This window comes from Pelobates fuscus, chromosome 11, assembly GCF_036172605.1.
Source record: "Pelobates fuscus isolate aPelFus1 chromosome 11, aPelFus1.pri, whole genome shotgun sequence".
Lineage (NCBI taxonomy): Eukaryota > Metazoa > Chordata > Amphibia > Anura > Pelobatidae > Pelobates > Pelobates fuscus.
In genome coordinates, this window is record NC_086327.1 from 36,755,809 (window position 1) to 36,778,709 (window position 22,901).

Genomic DNA, 22,901 nt, shown 5'->3' on the forward strand with positions numbered 1-22,901 from the left:
GGTACATCACTAGACATGCGGGCCGGTCGTGGTAGCCTGTGCATGTGGTCAAAGGTCCATGCAGAGTCTGGCAGTTCCGGGACCAAGGATTTACATACAGCTGGTATGAATGCTGGTAAAGCGTCGTGGGACACATCGTCCGGTATGCCCCTGAACCGAACATTTTGTCTTCTCGACCTATCTTCTAGGTCAGCTAATTTAAATTTGAGCGTGGTATTTTCTTCCGAGATTTTCTGTAACTTATCAGCCATTTCGTTGTGGGCTGAGCAAATCTCATCGGATCTATGTTCAAGTTGGCTCGTTCTGTCACCCAGGGCCGAAATTTCTTTCCTTAGCTCCCGGTCAATCTTCAGGAAGTCTTGACGTATAGTCGATCGGAGTTCCTGGAGCATTTTGTGCAGGCTACGGTCCGTGACCGCGATATCAGAGTGTTTTGAGGAGGTCGATTCGCAGTCAGAGTTGGCTTCCGATAAGGTAGCTCTGTCGCCGCCATCTTGGATTTCTCGTCTGCGATCTTTTTTCTTTTTATTTCTTGCCATATCGGGCAGTTTCAGTTGCTTGGGAGGAGACATTAGTGAGGGATGCTCCTTGGGGATATAATTAGTTGAAATTTAGCAGTTAATGCTGATATTGTCGCTCGTTAGGTTTGCAGGTCGACGGAGCTCTCAGTCCATGCGACTGCACTCGCCGGAAGTCGGACACGCCCCTCTATCACTACTTCTAACTCCTCTTTAGTTGTGGGAGAGTCAAGTCTTTGTTGTACGTTGGGTGGGATTGTCTTGGCGATCCTTTGTTTGAGGAAGGCTCTTATGTCAGTAACATCTGGGGGGAGAGTCCCTCAAGTTGTAAAGTTTGTGGTAAAACTCCTGGAAGGCTAGCATGATGTCCGCCATCAGATTTGACTTGGTCCCTTGTGGAGTCTGTATGGATGAGATAAATGTGGTTTGTCTTTGTGTTTTTAGAGCTTGCGCTGATAGTCGTCCCCCTTTGCCCCCTTGGGTATAGTACCGGTGTCTGGTAAGAAGAAGACTTTTCTTGATTTGTGTTCCATTAAGGGTGGCTAGCTCTGAGCGTTTATCCAAAAGTGTTTTATATGTGGTGAGGTCTAGGTTGGTTTTGTCTGTGGATTCAAGTGTTTCAACAAACAACCGGGCACCTATTTTAACTAGCAAATTGTCCGGCAGAGCTGCAGAGGCATATCGAGCAGTATCAGAATCGGAAATGCATCTATACGAGAAGGTCAAGGAGAAATGAATGGTTCAATACAATTTAACCCCGGAAACCTACCGGAAAAACAAACAAACAAGAGGATTACGTTAAGGGCACAAAGACTACTATACCAAATGGGCATTTTGAAGCTCAGCCATGATATTCCCCTTGCAGGGCAATTAGGCATTTGGAAAGCGAATCATCGGATCGTACAGGGATATAGCCAAACCTTTGATATGTGTCAGCGAGTAGAGAAAAAAGGTGAATACCCGAAAGCTAAATAAAAATCCGTACCCAGGGGGCGGAGCCTGACCGACAAGCAGTACAGACGTGGGCACCACGAGCTCTCGCCTGACGGGCCAAATTTGGGTCAAACTCAACGGCTACACTGACCGCAGACTCACCGGGTTGTGCTACCCATGCTGGGAATGCACTGCGGAACCGAAGGACACCCCTCTGAAAACCGTTGAGGCAGGGAAACCGAAACGCCGAGTGCGGCCTACTAAAGTTGGAGCCGGGGAGAGACGGCCGCTCACCCCGACGCCAGACACACCAAGTGTCTCTACAGGTCTCCTACCCCCCCCCCTCTGGACCGGTGGGGGTTATCCCGGTCCCCACTGGGGGAACAGACTGTGGCATCAATCACCACCCCAGCTATCTGAACGCAGCAGGCGACACGACGCACTCCAACCTCACGGTGGTAGAGGTTGAACGGTGGTAGAGTGCCTGAGGGAGAGACGGGGTGACACAGTAAGGGAGCGGGTTGCACAGTGGTGTGAAAGTGAGGGAGGGGATTGCAACTGGTGGCCCCTGGTGTCTTTGATCCCTGGTGCTCCAGTAAGCTCTCTCTACAATTTGCCCTGAGAGACTGCACAGTCTGCAACTCCACCAGGTGTGAGCTGCAGATTGTGCAGTGCCTCACAATATCCAGAAGTCAGAGCATTGAAGTGGTATCCCGCGGCGACGGTCTGATTGGCCAGAGATCGCGAGACACTGCATAGTCAGCGGAGCTGCAGACTGTGCTGGCTTTCTGCTTCTCAGGACAGAGTGGAGGGACCTCGCAACCAGCAGCATACCGGGCAAGGTGTGGGGTCCTTGTACCTGACACAGTATGCCTGCCCGATGGCGAGTTAGGCCTTAGGCAGCCGCCTAAATCGCTGCTCAGTGCCGACTGCGGTCTCTCTCCCTCCAGTGCAGCATTTTCTATTTGAAGCTGGGAGGTAATGATAGTCAGTCACTTCCCAGCATCTCATGCTACAGGGATTCCGTTGGGCAATTAAACAGTGCTTACCGAGTCCCTCTGCAGCAATGCCCATCAGGTTTCTTTAAGTGTATGGGCTACCCAATGGGCAAATCACTACAGAACTCCAGTTTTGTTCTCGCTGGACCATAGGTTCCTGCAGAAAACCAATTGGAAAACGCTGTTTGAGTGTATACAGGCACATCTGGTGAGAAAGTGTATAATGTGTTGGCGCAATAAACAGGACAAAAAGGCAAGTTACAAAAAAAAAAAAAAATGCTTATGTCTTTAAGATCAAAACAGGCTTATCAGATTGTCTTTAATAAGCTCAACATGTCTGCAGACACTGAAATCATCATGCTGATATTTAGATGAAGCCTCAATGGTCTAAATTGTTCTTTACTGGCAAACACCAAATCAAAAAAAAAAAAAAAAAAAAGGAGGATTTCCATGTATCCAAAAAGTAATGAACAATCGTATGTGGACTAATGTAGATACTTTCTAAGGACAGGTATCTAATTCAGTCGGGGGTTGGCTGAACAAATGGATACAACTAAACCTTTAATAAGAATAAAGCTAAAGGGGTGGGATACCCCAAAAGAAGTCACCAATATCAAGACTTACACAAAATAAAGACAATTACAAAAATAAATCCGTACATATCCAATGTGCAATAAAGGGAAAAGCCTGCTAAATGTTCCAAAGTAAGCCTGCGCACATTCCCCATAACTAGTGGAAATGATAGAAAATAGGGTAGGTAGGCTAGATATTGCACACTAGCTGTTTTGAGGTATATATGTCAAAAAGACCTTTTAAAGTCTAGTAAAATACTAGCGTGAGCAAAAAGACGCTAGAACCACATACTAGGCTTCCATGAGTTGCAACATAGTAATAGACAGTATCAGGATGAAGTGAAACATTGTTTCAATAGGCTATAACAAAAGAGAGAAAGAAACGGATACACTTATCGAGTGAAATCCCTGGCCATGTAGCCATTTGGTAAAGGATTAGGTATAAGATCTCCTACAGTAGCAGCTTTTATAATATCCCTAATGTGACTTCAAGCGCTACCCTGAATAAGAAGCCTGTCCCTAATCTACAGTTACTAGATATACAGCCGCCCAACGAATATCTGCTAAGATCAAGTCCGGTATCTAGGTAGACTTGAAAGTAATAGAGCGGAGCAAACTGAGCATTAGGTGGCTAAATCAGCATGTGAGTGATACAAGTGTCTAAAATGTGCAAACACGAGCAGCTCGAGATCTTCAGAGTTACAGGACAGCATGGAAAGGGTTAAGTGAAAGGAAAGCTACACGTTTGCGTGAGCTTGTGGTGGGCAGCAAGTAAGCTGTAGAGTTGATGCATGGGTGTGATGCCAGCTCTGAGAGAGACAGTGTGGGTGGCTCTTAAAAGAGCCTTTGTGTTAGCGGGTGGTCAGGGAGGCGGACATTTACTTGGCGCTGGTGTACTTTGTGACAGCCTTGGTGCCCTCAGACACGGCGTGCTTTGCCAGCTCTCCGGGTAGTAGCAGGCGCACGGCAGTCTGGATCTCCCGGGAGGTGATGGTTGAGCGCTTGTTGTAGTGAGCCAGGCGAGAAGCTTCTCCTGCGATGCGCTCAAAGATATCATTGACAAAGGAGTTCATGATCCCCATTGCCTTGGAGGAGATGCCGGTGTCGGGATGGACCTGCTTCAGCACCTTGTACACGTAGATGGCATAGCTCTCCTTCCTGCTCTTTCTACGCTTCTTGCCATCTTTCTTCTGAGTCTTGGTGACGGCTTTTTTGGAGCCTTTCTTGGGGGCTGGTGCGGACTTTGCTGGATCAGGCATGATTAACGCTGTTAGCTCGCGAGCGAATAGCAAGCTGCTTGCTCCGGCGGTTCTATTTATAGGCGGACAATGTAAATGAGGCCCTTCCGCTTCCCTTCCTGCGATTGGTTGCTAAAGTCAGATGACGTAAGGAAGCGGCTGTTTAACACTAGCTCCAGCAATAGATTGGTTCCCTGTATAACGTGTCTCTAATTGGTGCTTGTAAAGTCATCCAATCACAGAGCAGAGTGTGTTTATAAATAGCCTGTGGTAGGGGAGGAGTTTTCATCTTCTTGCATTCAATCAAGAACAAACATGTCTGGCCGCGGAAAGCAAGGTGGAAAGACCCGTGCAAAGGCGAAGACTCGCTCATCCCGAGCGGGACTTCAGTTCCCAGTCGGCAGAGTCCACCGTTTGCTGAGGAAGGGCAATTATGCAGAGCGTGTGGGAGCCGGTGCCCCCGTCTATCTGGCTGCAGTGCTGGAGTACCTGACCGCTGAGATTCTGGAGCTGGCAGGGAATGCCGCTAGAGACAACAAAAAGACCCGCATCATTCCCCGCCATCTCCAGCTCGCTGTCCGTAACGATGAAGAGCTCAACAAACTGCTGGGAGGAGTGACTATCGCCCAGGGAGGTGTCCTGCCTAACATCCAGGCTGTGCTGCTGCCCAAGAAGACCGAGAGCCACAAGCCCAAGAGCAAGTAAAGCGGACAGCTGCTGCACCTGCCTCCCTCACCTACCAAACACAAAGGCTCTTTTAAGAGCCACCCACGTTCTCCACAAAGAGCCGATTAATTGTTCTGCTGCGCGCAAACCGTTCCCTGTATCTACACACACACACACACACCACGCTGGCAGCTCATAAGCAAGCTAAAATATTAGGGCGCTTCTGTCACAGCACTGACTGAGTCCCATTTGCAGTCCATATCCTGTCCAACATTCCAGCTATAGAACTAGTTAAAATCAATGGCTGCCATGCATGTCTATGATAAACGCAGCAGCAAATTAATACCAATTGGGGCAAGTGTATATAGTGTACAGGTCCTCTTTTGTTAAGCGGGGCATCTCTACATGTCGCTCACTCTCAGGATTCCCCCCTCTCCCGCTGTCTGGAGGACATGCCGGGTGAAACCTACTATGAGCGTTCAAATCCTAGCGGCGCTACAGCTCTGTTGTCTGTGCTGCTGGATGAGTTAACGCAGCCTTAATAGCCTGGCCTCTCGGCTGAAAACATTGTTTCAATAAGTGGATGCTTTGTAACATTTCCTGCTGCTCTGTCTCCTGGAGCTCATTTGTATGGCTACTGAGCGTCCTGTGAGTGAAAGTCCTTTATCAGACGTGGCTTCTATCCCATCGAAAGAAGCGGCCTTTCTGCATGTGTAAGAGGTCAATGTCCCATGCACCCCTCCCCCTCGATAAAGCCTATACAGCTATTAATAAGTATGTTGGGAGGAATACGTCCATTACTGCCCACTGCCATTCCTTTCAACTAGTAGCGTCTATAATAAATGCTGTCAGGACAGGAAGGGTCACTAAAGGCTTAGATCCCTTCTTTGGGCGCGTGTGCTCAATAGATGGAGGAGGGGGGAGGGGATGAAGCAGTTGATTTGAGCGGGCATTTTGAATGTGGGGGAGGGGATGAGAAGCAGTTGATTTGAGCGGGTATTTTGAAATGGTTTACTATTTGTTTTCAGCCAATCAGAACATACCACCCACTTGATGAACCAATGAAAACGCCGTATCGGCTATAAAGCCCAGGCTACAGCGAGCAGCGTTCATTCCCTTTCGTTTTGCTACAATGGCCAGAACTAAGCAGACAGCCCGTAAGTCGACCGGAGGCAAGGCTCCCCGCAAGCAGCTAGCCACCAAAGCTGCTAGAAAGAGCGCCCCAGCTACCGGGGGAGTGAAAAAGCCTCACCGTTACCGTCCAGGAACTGTGGCTCTCAGGGAGATCCGCCGTTATCAGAAGTCCACCGAGCTGCTCATCCGCAAGCTGCCCTTCCAGCGCCTTGTCCGTGAGATCGCTCAGGATTTCAAGACTGATCTGCGCTTCCAGAGCTCTGCTGTCATGGCTCTGCAAGAGGCTAGCGAGGCTTACCTGGTTGGTCTTTTTGAGGATACCAACTTGTGCGCCATCCACGCTAAGAGGGTCACAATCATGCCCAAAGACATCCAGCTGGCTCGTAGGATCCGAGGAGAACGTGCTTAAGTTGAAACCTGCTAACAAACACAAAGGCTCTTTTAAGAGCCACCAAATCTGCACTCGAACGAGCTCCAACACATTCATAAAAACGTGTCTTTTAGCCTGTGACTTTGAGCGGGCTAGCTAAGGAGCCCTCACACTACAATGCTCAAATGTCCCCACATATCCCATTTTCACGTCAGGCAACGATGTAGCCATCATCTCTGCTGGTCTATTTCACTGGCAATTTTACAATAACTTCACTATTTAGAATCCATCGTGTGGAGAGGCAGCAGGAAAAAGACTACTTTTTCGCTTAGAGGAGAATACATAGTTAACACAGGAGTGCATATGCAAAGCTAGTAACAATGTTTCTATTTAAGTGGCTGCAAGCATGTATTAAATGTAGGCAACAGTAACAATACACCAAAACCAGACCTTTCTTGACAGTGTGTGTACGTACTTGCTCATAATCTAAATGCACCTCACTATATCATAATTGTTTACATCCCCTACCATTAACAGAAGGCGGCTCCAAACCCTCCGATGGTTCAAACATGCGGTCTACAAATACAGTGTTTAGCAACCTTTCCCGTCTAGATGTTTGGGAGCAGCCTCTACTACTATCTCCTTCTCGGTGTATCTATGTAGATAGCAGGCAATTTATCAGGTGTGGAAGGGGTTAAAGTGATTAGGTTCAGTCTTTTAGTGAAAAAGTGGGTGGCCCTGAAAAGGGCCTTTGGGTTAATGGGGTGTGCGGTAAAGTCAAGCCCGAGTTTTAACCTCCGAAGCCATAGAGAGTGCGGCCCTGGCGCTTAAGAGCATAAACTACGTCCATGGCGGTGACAGTCTTCCTCTTGGCATGCTCGGTGTAAGTGACGGCGTCCCGGATGACGTTCTCCAGGAATACCTTCAGCACCCCGCGAGTCTCCTCATAGATGAGGCCGGAAATACGCTTCACGCCTCCCCTGCGAGCAAGGCGACGAATTGCAGGCTTGGTAATGCCCTGGATGTTGTCACGAAGAACCTTCCTGTGACGCTTAGCGCCACCTTTTCCGAGACCCTTTCCTCCTTTGCCTCTGCCAGACATGGTTCTGCTCTTCTTTCTGCACGAACGATATGAGATGCTGTGCAAAGCTCTTCCTTATATACTCCTCGGACAGACCGTATGGGGACCTGCAGCAAAGGAGGCGGGCGTTTTAAACACGCCCCTTCACTTTTTTTTTTCCTCTCAATAATATGCTTAACCCTCTCCTTCCATGCTCGAAATGGTTCTGGCTTTTAAAACCAAAGCTGTTTATGCTTCAAAAGATTTCACAATCGTGAAGTCTTTTGAAGTATAATCATTTTATCATGTCTTTAGTGTTTCTTTGATAGTCGGCTTAGCTACTGCACAAGGTATCATTTCTTGGGCTTTATCACTCTTTGAATATCGAAATAAGCGCCCGTTTCACACGTGGAGAGAGGACGAGGACAGTCCCTTTTATTATCACCATGTACAAAATCGCAATCCCTAAAATATGTTCTGCTTTATTATCTTACTGAAAAAGGCAATAACATTAAATCTAGTCTGGAAGGACACTGTGATATTCTATATATTATATGCGTTTCTCACTAAAACTGGCCTTTCGCAATTTAATGAAGAAACACCCTCAGTATCTTAGAACGGAGGGAATTTCTAAGCCAAAAAAAATAAAAAATCAACGCTCAAGTGTAGCACTGGTATACGGGGACTTAGCCACACCGACAAGATACATTCCTGTGTAATCTTTTCGAGCACTAGATGCTGGGATTACAGGATTCATTAGGTTATTCCTGACTTTAGAATGAGGGATGGAGGGGGAACGGTATGTGTGACATGACACCAAAACAAACATGTTGCCATCACTGATATATAGCTCTGAAATGAGAATGTGGTGGCTCTTACAAGAGCCTTTGGGGTTTGGAAAATAAAATTAAATGCGAGCAAGGCTTATTTCTTTTTGGGAGCTGCCTTTTTAGCCTTTGCAGGACTCTTTGCGGCTTTGGGTTTGGCTGCCTTTTTGGCAGGGCTCTTCACGGTCTTCTTAGCCGGGCTTTTCACTACCTTCTTGGGCTTGGCGGCTTTGACTTTCTTCGGGCTTTTGGTGGCCTTTTTAGCGGAGGCGGCCGGCTTTTTGGCCTTTTTCGGGCTCTTTGCAGCTACCTTCTTAGGTTTGGCTGGAGACTTGGTGGCTTTCTTCGGGGCAGGCTTCTTGACTTTAGCCGGTGCCTTTTTCTTGGTAGCCTTGTCCTTGCTCTCCGATTGCTTTTTGTTGAGCTTGAAGGAGCCGGAAGCTCCGCTTCCTTTGACCTGGACGAGAGTGCTTTTAGTCACCAAGCCCTTGAGAGCCAGCTTGAGGCGGCTGTTATTCTTTTCCACATCATAACCAGAAGCAGCCAAAGCCTTCTTCAGAGCTGCCAGGGACACCCCGCTGCGCTCTTTAGAAGCGGACACAGCTTTGACAATGAGCTCGGACACGCTAGGACCGGAGGGCTTAGCGGCTTTCTTGACACCGGCTGCTTTCTTGGGCTGCTTCTTCTTGGAGGCGCTTTCTACCGCAGGTGCGGCGGCGGGAGCTGGGGCGGCTTCAGACATGGTCACTATTCTCTATGAAGATCAAGCAATAATACGCGCCCGCAGCAGCCTCCAAATTATACATCTCCAGCTAGCATCTTATTGGCTGATCTAACCACGCTCTGATTGGATACAGTCTTATGACACACCCTCCACTGTCCCTACTCCATCTTTTCACACTCTGCTCTCACACTGTGTTTCCGAATGGATAAAACGAATACATTTAGGTAAAATAAGAGGACGGAGGTCGATGCCATCTATCGTGGAATGTACTAAACTATCTAACCAAGAATTCATTAGCAGCTCCATGGGTCCCGAGGGTTGTCACGATCTAGCAGAGCCGGTGAAAGCTGACACATCTCCTTTGGGATGAGCCTGATGTTCTCCACAAACATTACTGTGATAACTATTAAAAGAATATATTCCAAGGTTTTCTTTCTCACTCTTATGCAAGAAAGGGAAGGGGCCCGTGTTATCAAGGTGGGTTGAAGCTCGTGTCGTAAAGAAACAGAGAAAAGGGATTTTGATCCTCGTTTGTTCAGACAGGTAGCTCAGGTAGGATGTAGTAAGATCATAGCAGAAGAGCTCTTAGTCGTGGCAATTTTTAAATTACATAATTACATAATTGTATGTTATATATCTATGTTTACCCTCTAACAACAACTAAGACCAGTTATATTAAAACACACACACTGTGTTCTCCAGGAAATCCTTTATGAAGCCTGGTGTAGGTCTGGCACAGTAAACAACAGCAATGAGTTCCGCACTCTAGGGACTTTTTTCCAAAACATCAAAAACATTTCAATGCTATTTCAAATCATGATAAAAACATGACAGCAAAAATTGTCCTGATTTTAGCACCAAATTAGGAGCTAACATGTTGATCTGTGTGGCGGACCACCAGGGTATCACCTTCATGGATTCCCTTTCCCGTTGTATTAGCTAGTACAGCTTTCCACAAATACATTTGTCTAAACGTAATGCTGGGAGTCAGTGGCGTACACACGACCCATGGGGCCCCGGTGCTAAAATTGATCCGTGCCCTTCCCCCCGCACTTACTCTGCGCGGGCCGGGGTCGCAACAGATGGCGGCAGGCTCCGGGTTGCAGGGCTGCGACCCCTGTGACCGCGGTATGTACGCAAGTGTATGCAGATACACATACACTTAAAGGACCACTTTAGACACCCAGATCACTTCAGCTCAATGAAGTGGTCTGGGTTCCAGGGCCCTCTAGTTTAACCCTGCAGCTGAATACATAGCAGTTTCAGAGAAACTGCTATGTTTCACTGATGGTTAATCCAGCCTCTAGTGGCTGTGTCACTGACAGCGGCTAGAGGCGCTTCCGCGATTCTCCCTGTGAAAATCACAGTGAGAAGACGCTCGACGTCCATAGGAAAGCATTGAGTAATGCTTTTCTATGGGCGGTTTGAATGCGCGCGCGGCTCTTGCCACGCATACGCATTGGGAGCTGAGAGGCAGGTCGGGGCGGAGGGATCCCCAGCGCCAAGGGAGTCCGGCGCTGGAGAAAGGTAAGTGCTTAAGGGGTTTAAAACACACACACACTCTCACGAACAGACGCATACACACTAGCTAACAGACACACAAATTTACTGCCAAAGACACACTCAGTGACAGACAGAGACACATACACACTCACTTATAAAACACACACTCTCACTGACAAACACACACTCACTAAGACACCTAAGACTCACTAGACTCACTAACCTAAGACTCACTAGACTCACTAACAGACTCACTAACAGACACACACAAACTAGCACACTCAGTAACAGACACACACACTCACTCACACACAGACACACACACTGACACTCACTAACAGACACACACTCAATAACAGACACACACAACTAACACACAGTAACACACGCAAACAAAAACTAACACACTCACTGACACTCACTAGCAGACACAGTAACACACACACTGGCACAAAAATGTGCACTAACACACACACACACACACACTGTAGCACTAACACACATACACACGTTTTTTGTGTGTTTTTTTTTTCAGATTTAATCCCGCAGCCTCCCTTTCCAGTCCAGTCCAGGGGCTGCCCGGCGGCCGGTCCTGCTGGCTCGTGAGGGAGCACTGTCCCCTGAGCGCTCTCTGCCCAGCTCCCTCGCACATTTTTACTGATGCCGGAGCCAGAATATAACTTCATATTCCGGCTGCAGCATAAGTGCGGGGCACGCAAGGGAGCTGATCAGAGAGCGCTCAGGGGAGAGTGCTCCCTCGCGCGCGCGCCCGGTAACACCAGGGCCGGCCTCGGGGGCCCTGATGTGGCCAGCTCCTTGTCCCCCCAGTAGAAGAGTCTGCCCACACTGGCGTACATACCGAGTCGCTAGGTGGCCGGGCCCCCTGGTGGGCCGGGCCCGGTCGCAGCTGCAACCCCTGCGACCGCGGTATGTACGCCAGTGCTGGGAGTAGATCTGGTTTATTCAGGCAAGGCACACAGAATTTATACACAGACCCCCAGCATGGGGTCTCCATTCGTGGACACACAATCCTGGACACACTTTGATGGACTGCATGGTACCCTGACTGGGCACCTCTGCCAAGCTTGCTTCCTAGCTATCACTGGGACACCAGTAGTGCTATAGCCCCTACCCGCTGCAGCTTGGCTGGGGTCTATCCAAACTTTCCTAACCTGTAACAGGGTCCTAGTGATTAAGCTCTCTTGCACAGAGTATAGCTGTCTCACCCAAACATGAGCCCAGCAAGAGTGCGGCTTGGAGTGGGCAAAGATGGCCGCCAACACGTGACCAAGTGTGTCCCAGACTCCAGGGATCCCATTGCCCTGGCATTTGAACGCTTTTGGGAGCAATACTGGGAACAAGCTAAACAGAGCCAAACAAGACCCACGGCTGCAACAAGCCCTCCACAGAACGGGGACAAACCACCACAGCCAGGGCGGAAAGCTGGTGCTACACAAGCGGGGAAGCGGAGGAGGAAGCCGCACAAAGCGTCCCGACACAGAGCTGACAAGCGGGTGCACTCATCTCCGTACCCCTTACATGCCTACCAAACAGCGGGGACCGCCAACAGCCTCTAAAGCGGCTCCTACATCGGAGAAATCGGAGACGCAGCGGGCCCACCCGAAGGTAGTCACCCATCATGCACTGCCCAACACCCGATATGACCAGCACCTTGGCACAGACCTGCTGCACTCTCCCAGACGGGGAACAGGCTGAGGGTCGGACTGGCCCTGGGACAGCATGACTGTTGAGAGACGTACTCACAAACTGCTACTACACCCTGGACATTAACTGTCCCTCTTGGCGAACACGAGTACTAGCCCTTATGCATACTGCTGGCCTGTGAGGGTGACTTTATCCCAACACGAGCTTGTTATAGATAGAAGCAGCATTATCTATTTGTTTTTTTTTTTTTCGTTTTATTACTCCATGGCACAGATACATCTATGCCGGCTAATTGCATGTCATTACTTAACTTAGCCTGATTACAGCCAGGCTACCAACATGCTTACTAATGTAGAAAGGTACTGCTGGGGATATCTCACCTCTATTAACGTGCTTACCAGGTGGTTTTATAGCTCACCGGTTTAACATTGTAGTCTAACCTGTTTTCAATGTTGTAAATTCTCTGATATATAGCTGATAACAATCTAACCTGGATAACCTAGTTTAACGCTGTTATTGATAATATTATTAGATATAACTCTTTGTCATGCGATAATAATCCATAAAACTGTGCTATGTTTTAATGCCTAACCAATGTAAATCTATGTATGACGCTCTGCATGCTCTAGCTGTTGTGGCATTGTGTGCTTTATGTGATTTTTCATGCACAAATAAAATAAAGAATTTAAAAAAAAACACGAGCCAAGACTTAGTAAAGGGTGAAGTAGAACTGTGTTATCCAGTGTGTGGTGGCCACTCGGGTAGGGGCAGAAGTCTCCCAGCTACTCTGTGTCCCAGATACCGCACTTCAGCCATACCAATGTGACACTTGTCTGGCTTCAGAGTTAAGCCAGCTGCTCTAATTCGGCCGATAACCTTCCCTACATGGGAAATCTTCCTCCTATGAGTCACAATTGATAGCTATGCTGTCCAGGTACGCACGTGCAAATTCCTGGAAGCCATTGAGGAACCTATCCACCATACGTTGAAAGGTGGCTGGGACATTCTTCATCTAGAACGGCATGACCTGATATTGGAATAGGCCAAGCGGGGTGACGAATGCCGACTTGGGGATAGCCTCCTCGGCCAGGTGAATCTGCTAGTAGCCCTTGCATAGGTCTGTTGTGGCGAGATACTGTCCCCATGCTATATGATGAAATAGTTCCTCCAGGGCATGGGATAAGAGTTGGTAAGAGTCCGATCGTTCAGTCGCCTGTAGTCCACGCAGAAGAGTGTTGTTCCGTCCCGCTTCGGTACTAGGACTACAAGCCAAGTCTGAAGCCTCAATCACTCCTAGTCACAGCATTTACTGTATATCCTTCCGTATCTCTTACCGGACTGCCTCGAGAATGTGGTAGGGGTGGTTGCCTCATAGGTGCTTGTCCTGGGATTTCCACGTTGTGTACAGCCAGGGTGATGTACCCAGGGTCTTGGGAGAAGGTCTTTCGTTTAGCTTTCAATAATTTGTGGGCCTGAACTATTTCTTTATCAGTCAGTTTGTCTCCTAGTTTGACTTGAGCGATAAGGTCAACTTGGGAGTCTCCCTCTAGCAAGTCAGGTAATGCGAGGCTGTCTAGATCCTCAGAAGCTGGGGCGCACACTGCAGTTACATCGTCCTTCCTTTTTTTGTACTCTTTAAGCATATTAACGTGGAAGGAGCAGTTTACTCTCTCATCTGCACAGCTGGCTACCACATAGGTGGTATTGCAGATATGCTCCACCACCTTGTAGGGACCCTGCCATGCCGCCTGTAATTAATCATGTCAGACCGGTTTAATCTTTTGTCCAACACGGAAACTACGCAGTCGGGTACCCCGGTCATACCATACTTTCTGTCACCCCTTGTCAGCTTGGAGGTTCTCTTTTACCAACTTAGCCAACTGTTCCATGTGGTCACAGAGTTTTAGCACATTCCCCCATCCCAATGCACTGTGATGAGGTCCTCGTAATCTTCTCCCATATAATAGTCCAAAGCAGTTCCTGCGGTACCTCCCAATATGCACATAAGAAGTGCGGTAGGAGTCGCTCCCAGTCTCGGCAAGCAGTGTTCTGTTGAACCGCTCGCAGATATATATATATATATATATTTTTTTTTTTTTCTGCCGGTTATAAGGAGAACTCAGAATGGATTTTACTGAGACTACCTAGAAATCCCAAAGCTGACCTAAAACGGATCAAGCAGTGTCTGTTCGGCTTTTTTTCCTTTTTCCTTTTTTTTTTTAGAAATTGTTTATTTTAAAATTCTTGCAAATGTAACAATTGATACTTCAAAAATGTGTATAACATTGCTGCTTTAGTCATAATGTCTAGTACAAAGTTCACATTCAGTAACAGAAATACTTGTAGTCGACATAGAGGGGAAGTGAAGACCAAAAATAATAAGGGCGTTGATATTCAAATAGATTCGCTGGTAGTTCAAGGTCTCATATTATCTCCAGCTGGGTGTCACTATCGGTCTGTTTGACTGGTGTTCATGAAGTTACACTAGGGTTCCCAGGAGGTCATGTATATGTGGTATTTGCCGGTTAGTGAGAAGCTAATTTCCTCCATTGTTCTAATGCTTTCTACTCTCCGTACCCAGTCCCTAATGGTAGGTGGGGCTGTTTTTTTTTTTTTCCAGTGGAGGGTGATAAGCAGATTTGCTGCTTTGAGCAGATGTATGTCTAGGGTCCTAGTGTCCCTTGGTATGGAGGGAGGCAATATAAGATATAGGAGTGTTTAAGGTGGGTAGGGTATGGTGGTTCCCGTTATGAGGTGTATGAGACTGGAGATCCGTGACCAGAACTTTTGGTTCACCGTGCATGACCACCAGATGTGAGCCCTGTCCCCAATGGCCTCTAGTCATCTACAGCAGTTATTGGACGTGCCTGGGAATGCCCGTTTGAGTTTGGATGGGGTGTAGTGCCATCTAGCTATCTTCTTATAGTTACTTTCTTGTGTCGCTAAGCTGGTGGATGATTTTTGTGTCAGGAGGAATATTTGCTTCCAGTCATTATCTGCGAAAGATAAGTGCAGTTCTTGTTCCCAGTGTTTTTTGTAGAGTAGGTTGATTGGTTGGCTAGTGTCCTGTAGTAGGCATATGTGGTTTTGACCTGTTTCTTTTTGAGTGTGCATTGGGTGCACGTAAGTTCGAATTTGGTCAGTGCTCGGTGACCTTGTTGGGGGTATTTGTTGGTCCGCAAAAAGTGAATGAGTTAATCGTAGAGAAATTTTTGAAGGGTCGTGGGAGTTCCCTGCGGGTGTAGGGACGACAGGGGCCTAACTCCCTCATTGTCAAGGAGGTCTCGTGAAGGTAGGTATGCTGTGGTATGATATTCTCTGTATGCCGCTCCCGATTCACCAGGCTTGAAGAGCGGATTGTGAGTCAGTTTATATAGCGGTGATGGGTATGGTGATATGTCCGCCGCCAATGACTCATGTGTGACCACATTCTCAGTGTCGGAGTAATGGTCGGGTGTTGTTTGTGCATAAGGAAGGATTGGCCAGAGTTGTGCCATGGTATTGTGTGTATGGGGACACGGAAGATGTTATTCTCTACATCTACCCATTGTTTGGTCGTGTTCTTGCCTGTCCAGTCATAAATCCTGGCCAATAGTACTGCACTGTGGTATCGTTCCACATCTGGCAGCCCCAGACCCCCCTCCGTCTTTGATCTTGTGAGCAGCTGATAGGCTAGCCTGGGGCGTTTGTGGGACCAAATAAATGTCGTAAATAGTTTTTGTATGGCAGCAAAGAAGGTTGTGGGTAGAGTGATCGGGAGAACTTGCAGCAAGTATAATATTCTTGGGAGAATACTAATTTTCAGGATATTTATCCTGCAAAACCAGCTGAACTGCGAAGTGTGCCATTTAGTAAGATCTTTGGTTCTAGCTTGGATTAGCAGGGGGGTGGGGGGTGGTTTCATATAGTCGTGAGATAACGGATGGTAGTGCTACCCCCAGATATGTTATATGCTCTGTTCCCCAGGAGAATGGGAAGTTTGATTGTAGATGTGTTTTGGTCGAGTTTAGTACTTTCAGTGGGAGGAGTTCACATTTACCTAGAGTGGCATGAAAGGTGAACACTTTGCTATAGAGAGACATCTCCTCCAGTATATGAGGGAGTGAGGAGCTGGGTTCGGAGACCGTGAATAGCATGTCATCTGCAAATGCTGATATTTTGTGTTCTGCCCCTCCAAATTTGAAACCCTTGATGTTAGGATTTTCTCTAACTCCCTGGAGGAATGGCTCCAGGACCAGGACGAAACAAAGAGGGGTGCTATTGGAGATGGGTACTGGGAGTGAGAGTTGGCCGTTCACGAGTAGCCTAGCCGTTGGTCTGGAGTATATAGCTCCCATCCACCTTAGCCAGTTTGGGCCAAAGCCCATCTGTTCCAGGGTGGCAAGCATCAGGGACCAGTCCACCCTGTTGAAAGCCTTTCCGGCATCTCTGGAGAGTAACAGTGTCTGGGTGTTTGTGTGTTCAGAGTGATGCATGAGATTAATGAGTTTGGTGATATTATTTTTTAGCTTCTCGGCCTTGTATAAATCCAGCCTGGTCTGGGTGAATTAGCTCTGGGAGCTTGAGGCGTAGGCGGTTAGCTAGTGTTTTAGTGAACATTTTTTAAATCAATATTTTTAAGTGAGATAGGCGAATAACTCCCACATTGGGTCAAATCTTTACCTGGTTTGGGTAGAGTGCAATAGTGGCTTCCGATGCCTGTGGGGGTATGGAATTGTCTTTAAGTAGGGAGTTGAGTGCGTCTAGGAGTGGGGGTATGAGATGGATGGAAAAGCTCTTGTAGTATTTGGCCGTGAAGACATCTGGGCCCGGGCTCTTTCCTAGTGGGAGGGAGTGTATCACTACTTCTAACTCCTCTTTAGTTGTGGGAGAGTCAAGTCTTTGTTGTACGTTGGGTGGGATTGTCTTGGCGATCCTTTGTTTGAGGAAGGCTCTTATGTCAGTAACATCTGGGGGGAGAGTCCCTCAAGTTGTAAAGTTTGTGGTAAAACTCCTGGAAGGCTAGCATGATGTCCGCCATCAGATTTGACTTGGTCCCTTGTGGAGTCTGTATGGATGAGATAAATGTGGTTTGTCTTTGTGTTTTTAGAGCTTGCGCTGATAGTCGTCCCCCTTTGCCCCCTTGGGTATAGTACCGGTGTCTGGTAAGAAGAAGACTTTTCTTGATTTGTGTTCCATTAAGGGTGGCTAGCTCTGAGCGTTTATCCAAAAGTGTTTTATATGTGGTGAGGTCTAGGTTGGTTTTGTCTGTGGATTCAAGTGTTTCAACAAACAACCGGGCACCTATTTTAACTAGCAAATTGTCCGGCAGAGGCATATCGAGCAGTATCAGAATCGGAAATGCATCTATACGAGAAGGTCAAGGAGAAATGAATGGTTCAATACAATATAACCCCGGAAACCTACCGGACAAACAAACAAACTAGAGGATTACGTTAAGGGCACAAAGACTACTATACCAAATGGGCATTTTGAAGCTCAGCCATGATATTCCCCTTGCAGGGCAATTAGGCATTTGGAAAGCAAATCATCGGATCATACAGGGATATAGCCAAACCTTTGATATGTGTCAGCGAGTAGAGAAAAAAGGTGAATACCCGAAAGCTAAATAAAAATCCGTACCCAGGGGGCGGAGCCTGACCGCCAAGCAGTACAGACGTGGGCACCACGAGCTCTCGCCTGACGGGCCAAATTTGGGTCAAACTCAACGGCTACACTGACCGCAGACTCACCGGGTTGTGCTACCCATGCTGGGAATGCACTGCGGAACCGAAGGACACCCCTCTGAAACCCGTCGAGGCAGGGAAACCGAAACGCCGAGTGCGGCCTACTAAAGTTGGAGCCGGGGAGAGACGGCCGCTCACCCCGACGCCAGACACACCAAGCGTCTCTACAGGTCTCCTACCCCCCCCCCTCTGGACCGGTGGGGGTTATCCCGGTCCCCACTGGGGGAACAGACTGTGGCATCAATCACCACCCCAGCTATCTGAACGCAGCAGGCGACACGAGGCACTCCAACCTCACAAAATGGCGGAGGCCATACCGCAGTCACGGCACACTCCCGCACAGGCATGTGAGCTGTTCCCAGACACTCTTGAAGCCAGGCTGGACACCCTATTCCAGGCATTTTGGGACAAACTGCAGACCCGAGTCACTGCTGACCAACCCAGCCGGTGTACAGAGCGGGAAGCGGGTGATTCCCCTCCGGGCTTCACACTCCGCATAACGCCTCATCGCACCAGTGACCGCCCGCCCGGGCTGATAGCCAACAGAGGCCTGGCCTCGAGACATCGACCACACAGGGAGAAGAACGCTCGCCGCAGGCGGCGGATGTCACCGCGATTCTCCACCTGCCCCTTAAGGGGCCTGGACCGGGCCGCATTCAGGTATCGAGTCCGTGGACAGAAGGTGTCGGCTACCACAACAGCCTGGGGCTGGAGCACAGTCCCCCGCACCCGTTGCCGGTGTACCCGATGACCGCTATCTGCAGCTCACGACCCGCCAAACTGCCCACTCTCCCAAGCTGATAACGACCCGAAGCACAGTCTCTCTGCAACAGCCAAGCAAGCGGAATGCCGCCCGCCATGACCGCGGTCCCCTACAACCCCTCATGTACACCAGGGACGAAAGAGCAACGACATTTCCTCATCTGCAGATCCGGAGCTGGAAGGGAGCCATTAAACGGCACACTGCGGTAGATAATCGATGGGACTCACCTACACTTGTACCGCCCCTGCCGCTATTGGGGATCGGATGACCGGGCACCTGAGACCTCACCCGGAGCTCCTGGTGCCTCACTGAAGACACCGAGAGAAGGGACATGCCAGATAAGAGACTCCCCATTTTTTTTTTTTTTTTGAGGACTTACTAGCTTAGCTCTGTTCAGTTTGTAACCTATAATTTTTAACCCTACAGGTCCCGCAATTTGCTGTGCCTGGGCCTATACCCAATGGCATATTGTTTCCACTGCCTATGTGACTTCATGTTTAGCTAGCCTGCCTACACACAGCCACAAATGTCTAGCACCTCTCAGCCTGATGTCAATAGCCCACATAGCCTCCCGAAAAGTCTTCGGATTATACCCAGTGGCTTTAATACGTGAATCTAGCATATTTTGGATAAGCAACCTGTTTACATCACACGTATACTATCACTAGTTCATGCAACCGCACTAGCCTGTTTTTGTTTATAGCATGTTATGACTCAATTTTGCACGCAGCTAATCGCGTACTGTGGTAGCGTGTTACTACTATTTGAATTTGTTTTACTCGCCCATGTGTCACCAGACGCCTGACTAACAGGACTTAGCGAGTTACCAATCCGGATCCTTTGATCCTTAGCTTGTATTTTCAAACTGAAGTTTCACTACAATACATAAAAAACAAAAAATGAGGCATAGAAGATCTGGAAATGTAATCTACTTTTGCATATTGATGTACCAACCCTATACTGTAAATCACTTAAACGTTTCCTCCAATTTCTCTTCTGTATCCCATACTATATGCCTTTAATAAAAGAAAGATTGACAATACAAAAAAAAAAAAAATCCCTACCCATAGTAGATGAACCCTTTCACCGAGTAGCAGTGGATCTCATATGGCCCCTAAGTAAGTCTAGCCCATCGGGGAAGAAATTTGTCATAGCGGTGGTAGATTACGCAAGCATATACGCGGAAGCTATTGCCCTCCCAATATAAAAGCTGAACTGGTTGCAGACGTCTTGGTTAGTATATTAACCACGGTTGGGTTTCCCAGAGAAATACAATCTGACCAAGAAACCCAGTTTACAGCAACTCTGACTCAACAGATGTGGCAAAGTTGCAGAGCAGAGCCTAATATCACATCCCCATATCACCCCCAAACCAATGGATTATGTGAGTGCTTTAACGGTACCCTTAAGCAGATGCTTAAGAATTTTACCGCCACCCACATGGACTGGGAAAGGTTCTTACCCAACTTACTGCTCGCATAAAGAGAATTCCCATAAGATTCCACTGGGTTCTAACCTTCTAACCCTTGGAATTGTTGTATGGTAGAAGAGTAAAGGGATTGTTAGACCTAGTAAGAGAGCACTGTGGAGGTGTGGGGGGGGGGGGGGGGGAGACATGGGAGAAGAGGGAACCTCCACATTGTGCCATATGATCTGGAACTCTGGGACCAGCTGCAGGCTCTTACTGAATCAGTTCGGGAGAGCTTGAAAATGGCCCAGGAGAGACAGAAGAAACAGAAACAAAAGGTTCTGGTGCTTAAATCTACAAAACAGGATCAACTAAGGGAGGGGTTAGGTGGCAGAGAGATGTAGGGAGGAGGTGGAAGATTGAGGGAGGTGGTGAACGGTGGTAGAGTGCCTGAGGGAGAGACGGGGTGACACAGTAAGGGAGCGGGTTGCACAGTGGTGTGAAAGTGAGGGAGGGGATTGCAACTGGTGGCCCCTGGTGTCTTTGATCCCTGGTGCTCCAGTAAGCTCTCTCTACAATTTGCCCTGAGAGACTGCACAGTCTGCAACTCCACCAGGTGTGAGCTGCAGATTGTGCAGTGCCTCACAATATCCAGAAGTCAGAGCATTGAAGTGGTATCCCGCGGCGACGGTCTGATTGGCCAGAGATCGCGAGACACTGCATAGTCAGCGGAGCTGTAGACTGTGCTGGCTTTCTGCTTCTCAGGACAGAGTGGAGGGACCTCGCAACCAGCAGCATACCGGGCAAGGTGTGGGGTCCTTGTACCTGACACAGTATGCCTGCCCGATGGCGAGTTAGGCCTTAGGCAGCCGCCTAAATCGCTGCTCAGTGCCGACTGCGGTCTCTCTCCCTCCAGTGCAGCATTTTCTATTTGAAGCTGGGAGGTAATGATAGTCACTTCCCAGCATCTCATGCTACAGGGATCCCGTTGGGCAATTAAACAGTGCTTACCGAGTCCCTCTGCAGCAATGCCCATCAGGTATCTTTAAGTGTATGGGCTACCCAATGGGCAAATCACTACAGAACTCCAGTTTTGTTCTCGCTGGACCATAGGTTCCTGCAGAAAACCAATTGGAAAACGCTGTTTGAGTGTATACAGGCACATCTGGTGAGAAAGTGTATAATGTGTTGGCGCAATAAACAGGAAAAAAAGGCAAGTTACAAAAAAAATAAAATGCTTATGTCTTTAAGATCAAAACAGGCTTATCAGATTGTCTTTAATAAGCTCAACATGTCTGCAGACACTGAAATCATCATGCTGATATTTAGATGAAGCCTCAATGGTCTAAATTGTTCTTTACTGGCAAACACCAAATCAAAAAAAAAAAAAAAAAAAAGGAGGATTTCCATGTATCCAAAAAGTAATGAACAATCGTATGTGGACTAATGTAGATACTTTCTAAGGACAGGTATCTAATTCAGTCGGGGGTTGGCTGAACAAATGGATACAACTAAACCTTTAATAAGAATAAAGCTAAAGGGGTGGGATACCCCAAAATAAGTCACCAATATCAAGACTTACACAAAATAAAGACAATTACAAAAATAAATCCGTACATATCCAATGTGCAATAAAGGGAAAAGACTGCTAAATGTTCCAAAGTAAGCCTGCGCACATTCCCCATAACTAGTGGAAATGATAGAAAATAGGGTAGGTAGGCTAGATATTGCACACTAGCTGTTTTGAGGTATATATGTCAAAAAGACCTTTTAAAGTCTAGTAAAATACTAGCGTGAGCAAAAAGACGCTAGAACCACATACTAGGCTTCCATGAGTTGCAACATAGTAATAGACAGTATCAGGATGAAGTGAAACATTGTTTCAATAGGCTATAACAAAAGAGAAAGAAACGGATACACTTATCGAGTGAAATCCCTGGCCATGTAGCCATTTGGTAAAGTATTAGGTATAAGATCTCCTACAGTAGCAGCTTTTATAATATCCCTAATGTGACTTCAAGCGCTACCCTGAATAAGAAGCCTGTCCCTAATCTACAGTTACTAGATATACAGCCGCCCAACGAATATCTTCTAAGATCAAGTCCGGTATCTAGGTAGACTTGAAAGTAATAGAGCGGAGCAAACTGAGCATTAGGTGGCTAAATCAGCATGTGCGTGACACAAGTGTCTAAAATGTGCAAACACGAGCAGCTCGAGATCTTCAGAGTTACAGGACAGCATGGAAAGGGTTAAGTGAAAGGAAAGCTACACGTTTGCGTGAGCTTGTGGTGGGCAGCAAGTAAGCTGTAGAGTTGATGCATGGGTGTGATGCCAGCTCTGAGAGAGACAGTGTGGGTGGCTCTTAAAAGAGCCTTTGTGTTAGCGGGTGGTCAGGGAGGCGGACATTTACTTGGCGCTGGTGTACTTTGTGACAGCCTTGGTGCCCTCAGACACGGCGTGCTTTGCCAGCTCTCCGGGTAGTAGCAGGCGCACGGCAGTCTGGATCTCCCGGGAGGTGATGGTGGAGCGCTTGTTGTAGTGAGCCAGGCGAGAAGCTTCTCCTGCGATGCGCTCAAAGATATCATTGACAAAGGAGTTCATGATCCCCATTGCCTTGGAGGAGATGCCGGTGTCGGGATGGACCTGCTTCAGCACCTTGTACACGTAGATGGCATAGCTCTCCTTCCTGCTCTTTCTACGCTTCTTGCCATCTTTCTTCTGAGTCTTGGTGACGGCTTTTTTGGAGCCTTTCTTGGGGGCTGGTGCGGACTTTGCTGGATCAGGCATGATTAACGC

General features: G+C 47.9%; 3 protein-coding genes across 3 annotated transcripts; 1 reads left to right on the plus strand and 2 right to left on the minus strand.

Moving 5' to 3' along the window:
• Positions 1–6,057: 6,057 nt before the first annotated feature.
• LOC134576803 (histone H3) lies at positions 6,058–6,468 on the plus strand. The gene has a single exon (XM_063435501.1). It carries the CDS (start codon positions 6,058–6,060, stop codon positions 6,466–6,468), a length of 411 nt encoding a protein of 136 aa, XP_063291571.1.
• A 751-nt stretch (positions 6,469–7,219) lies between these two features.
• On the minus strand, positions 7,220–7,531 carry LOC134576804 (histone H4). The gene has a single exon (XM_063435502.1). The coding sequence runs from the start codon at positions 7,529–7,531 to the stop codon at positions 7,220–7,222; it is 312 nt and encodes a 103-aa protein (XP_063291572.1).
• An 882-nt stretch (positions 7,532–8,413) lies between these two features.
• Positions 8,414–9,058, minus strand: LOC134577169 (histone H1-like). Its single transcript, XM_063435839.1, has one exon. It carries the CDS (start codon positions 9,056–9,058, stop codon positions 8,414–8,416), a length of 645 nt encoding a protein of 214 aa, XP_063291909.1.
• Between the last annotated feature and the right edge of the window lie 13,843 nt (positions 9,059–22,901).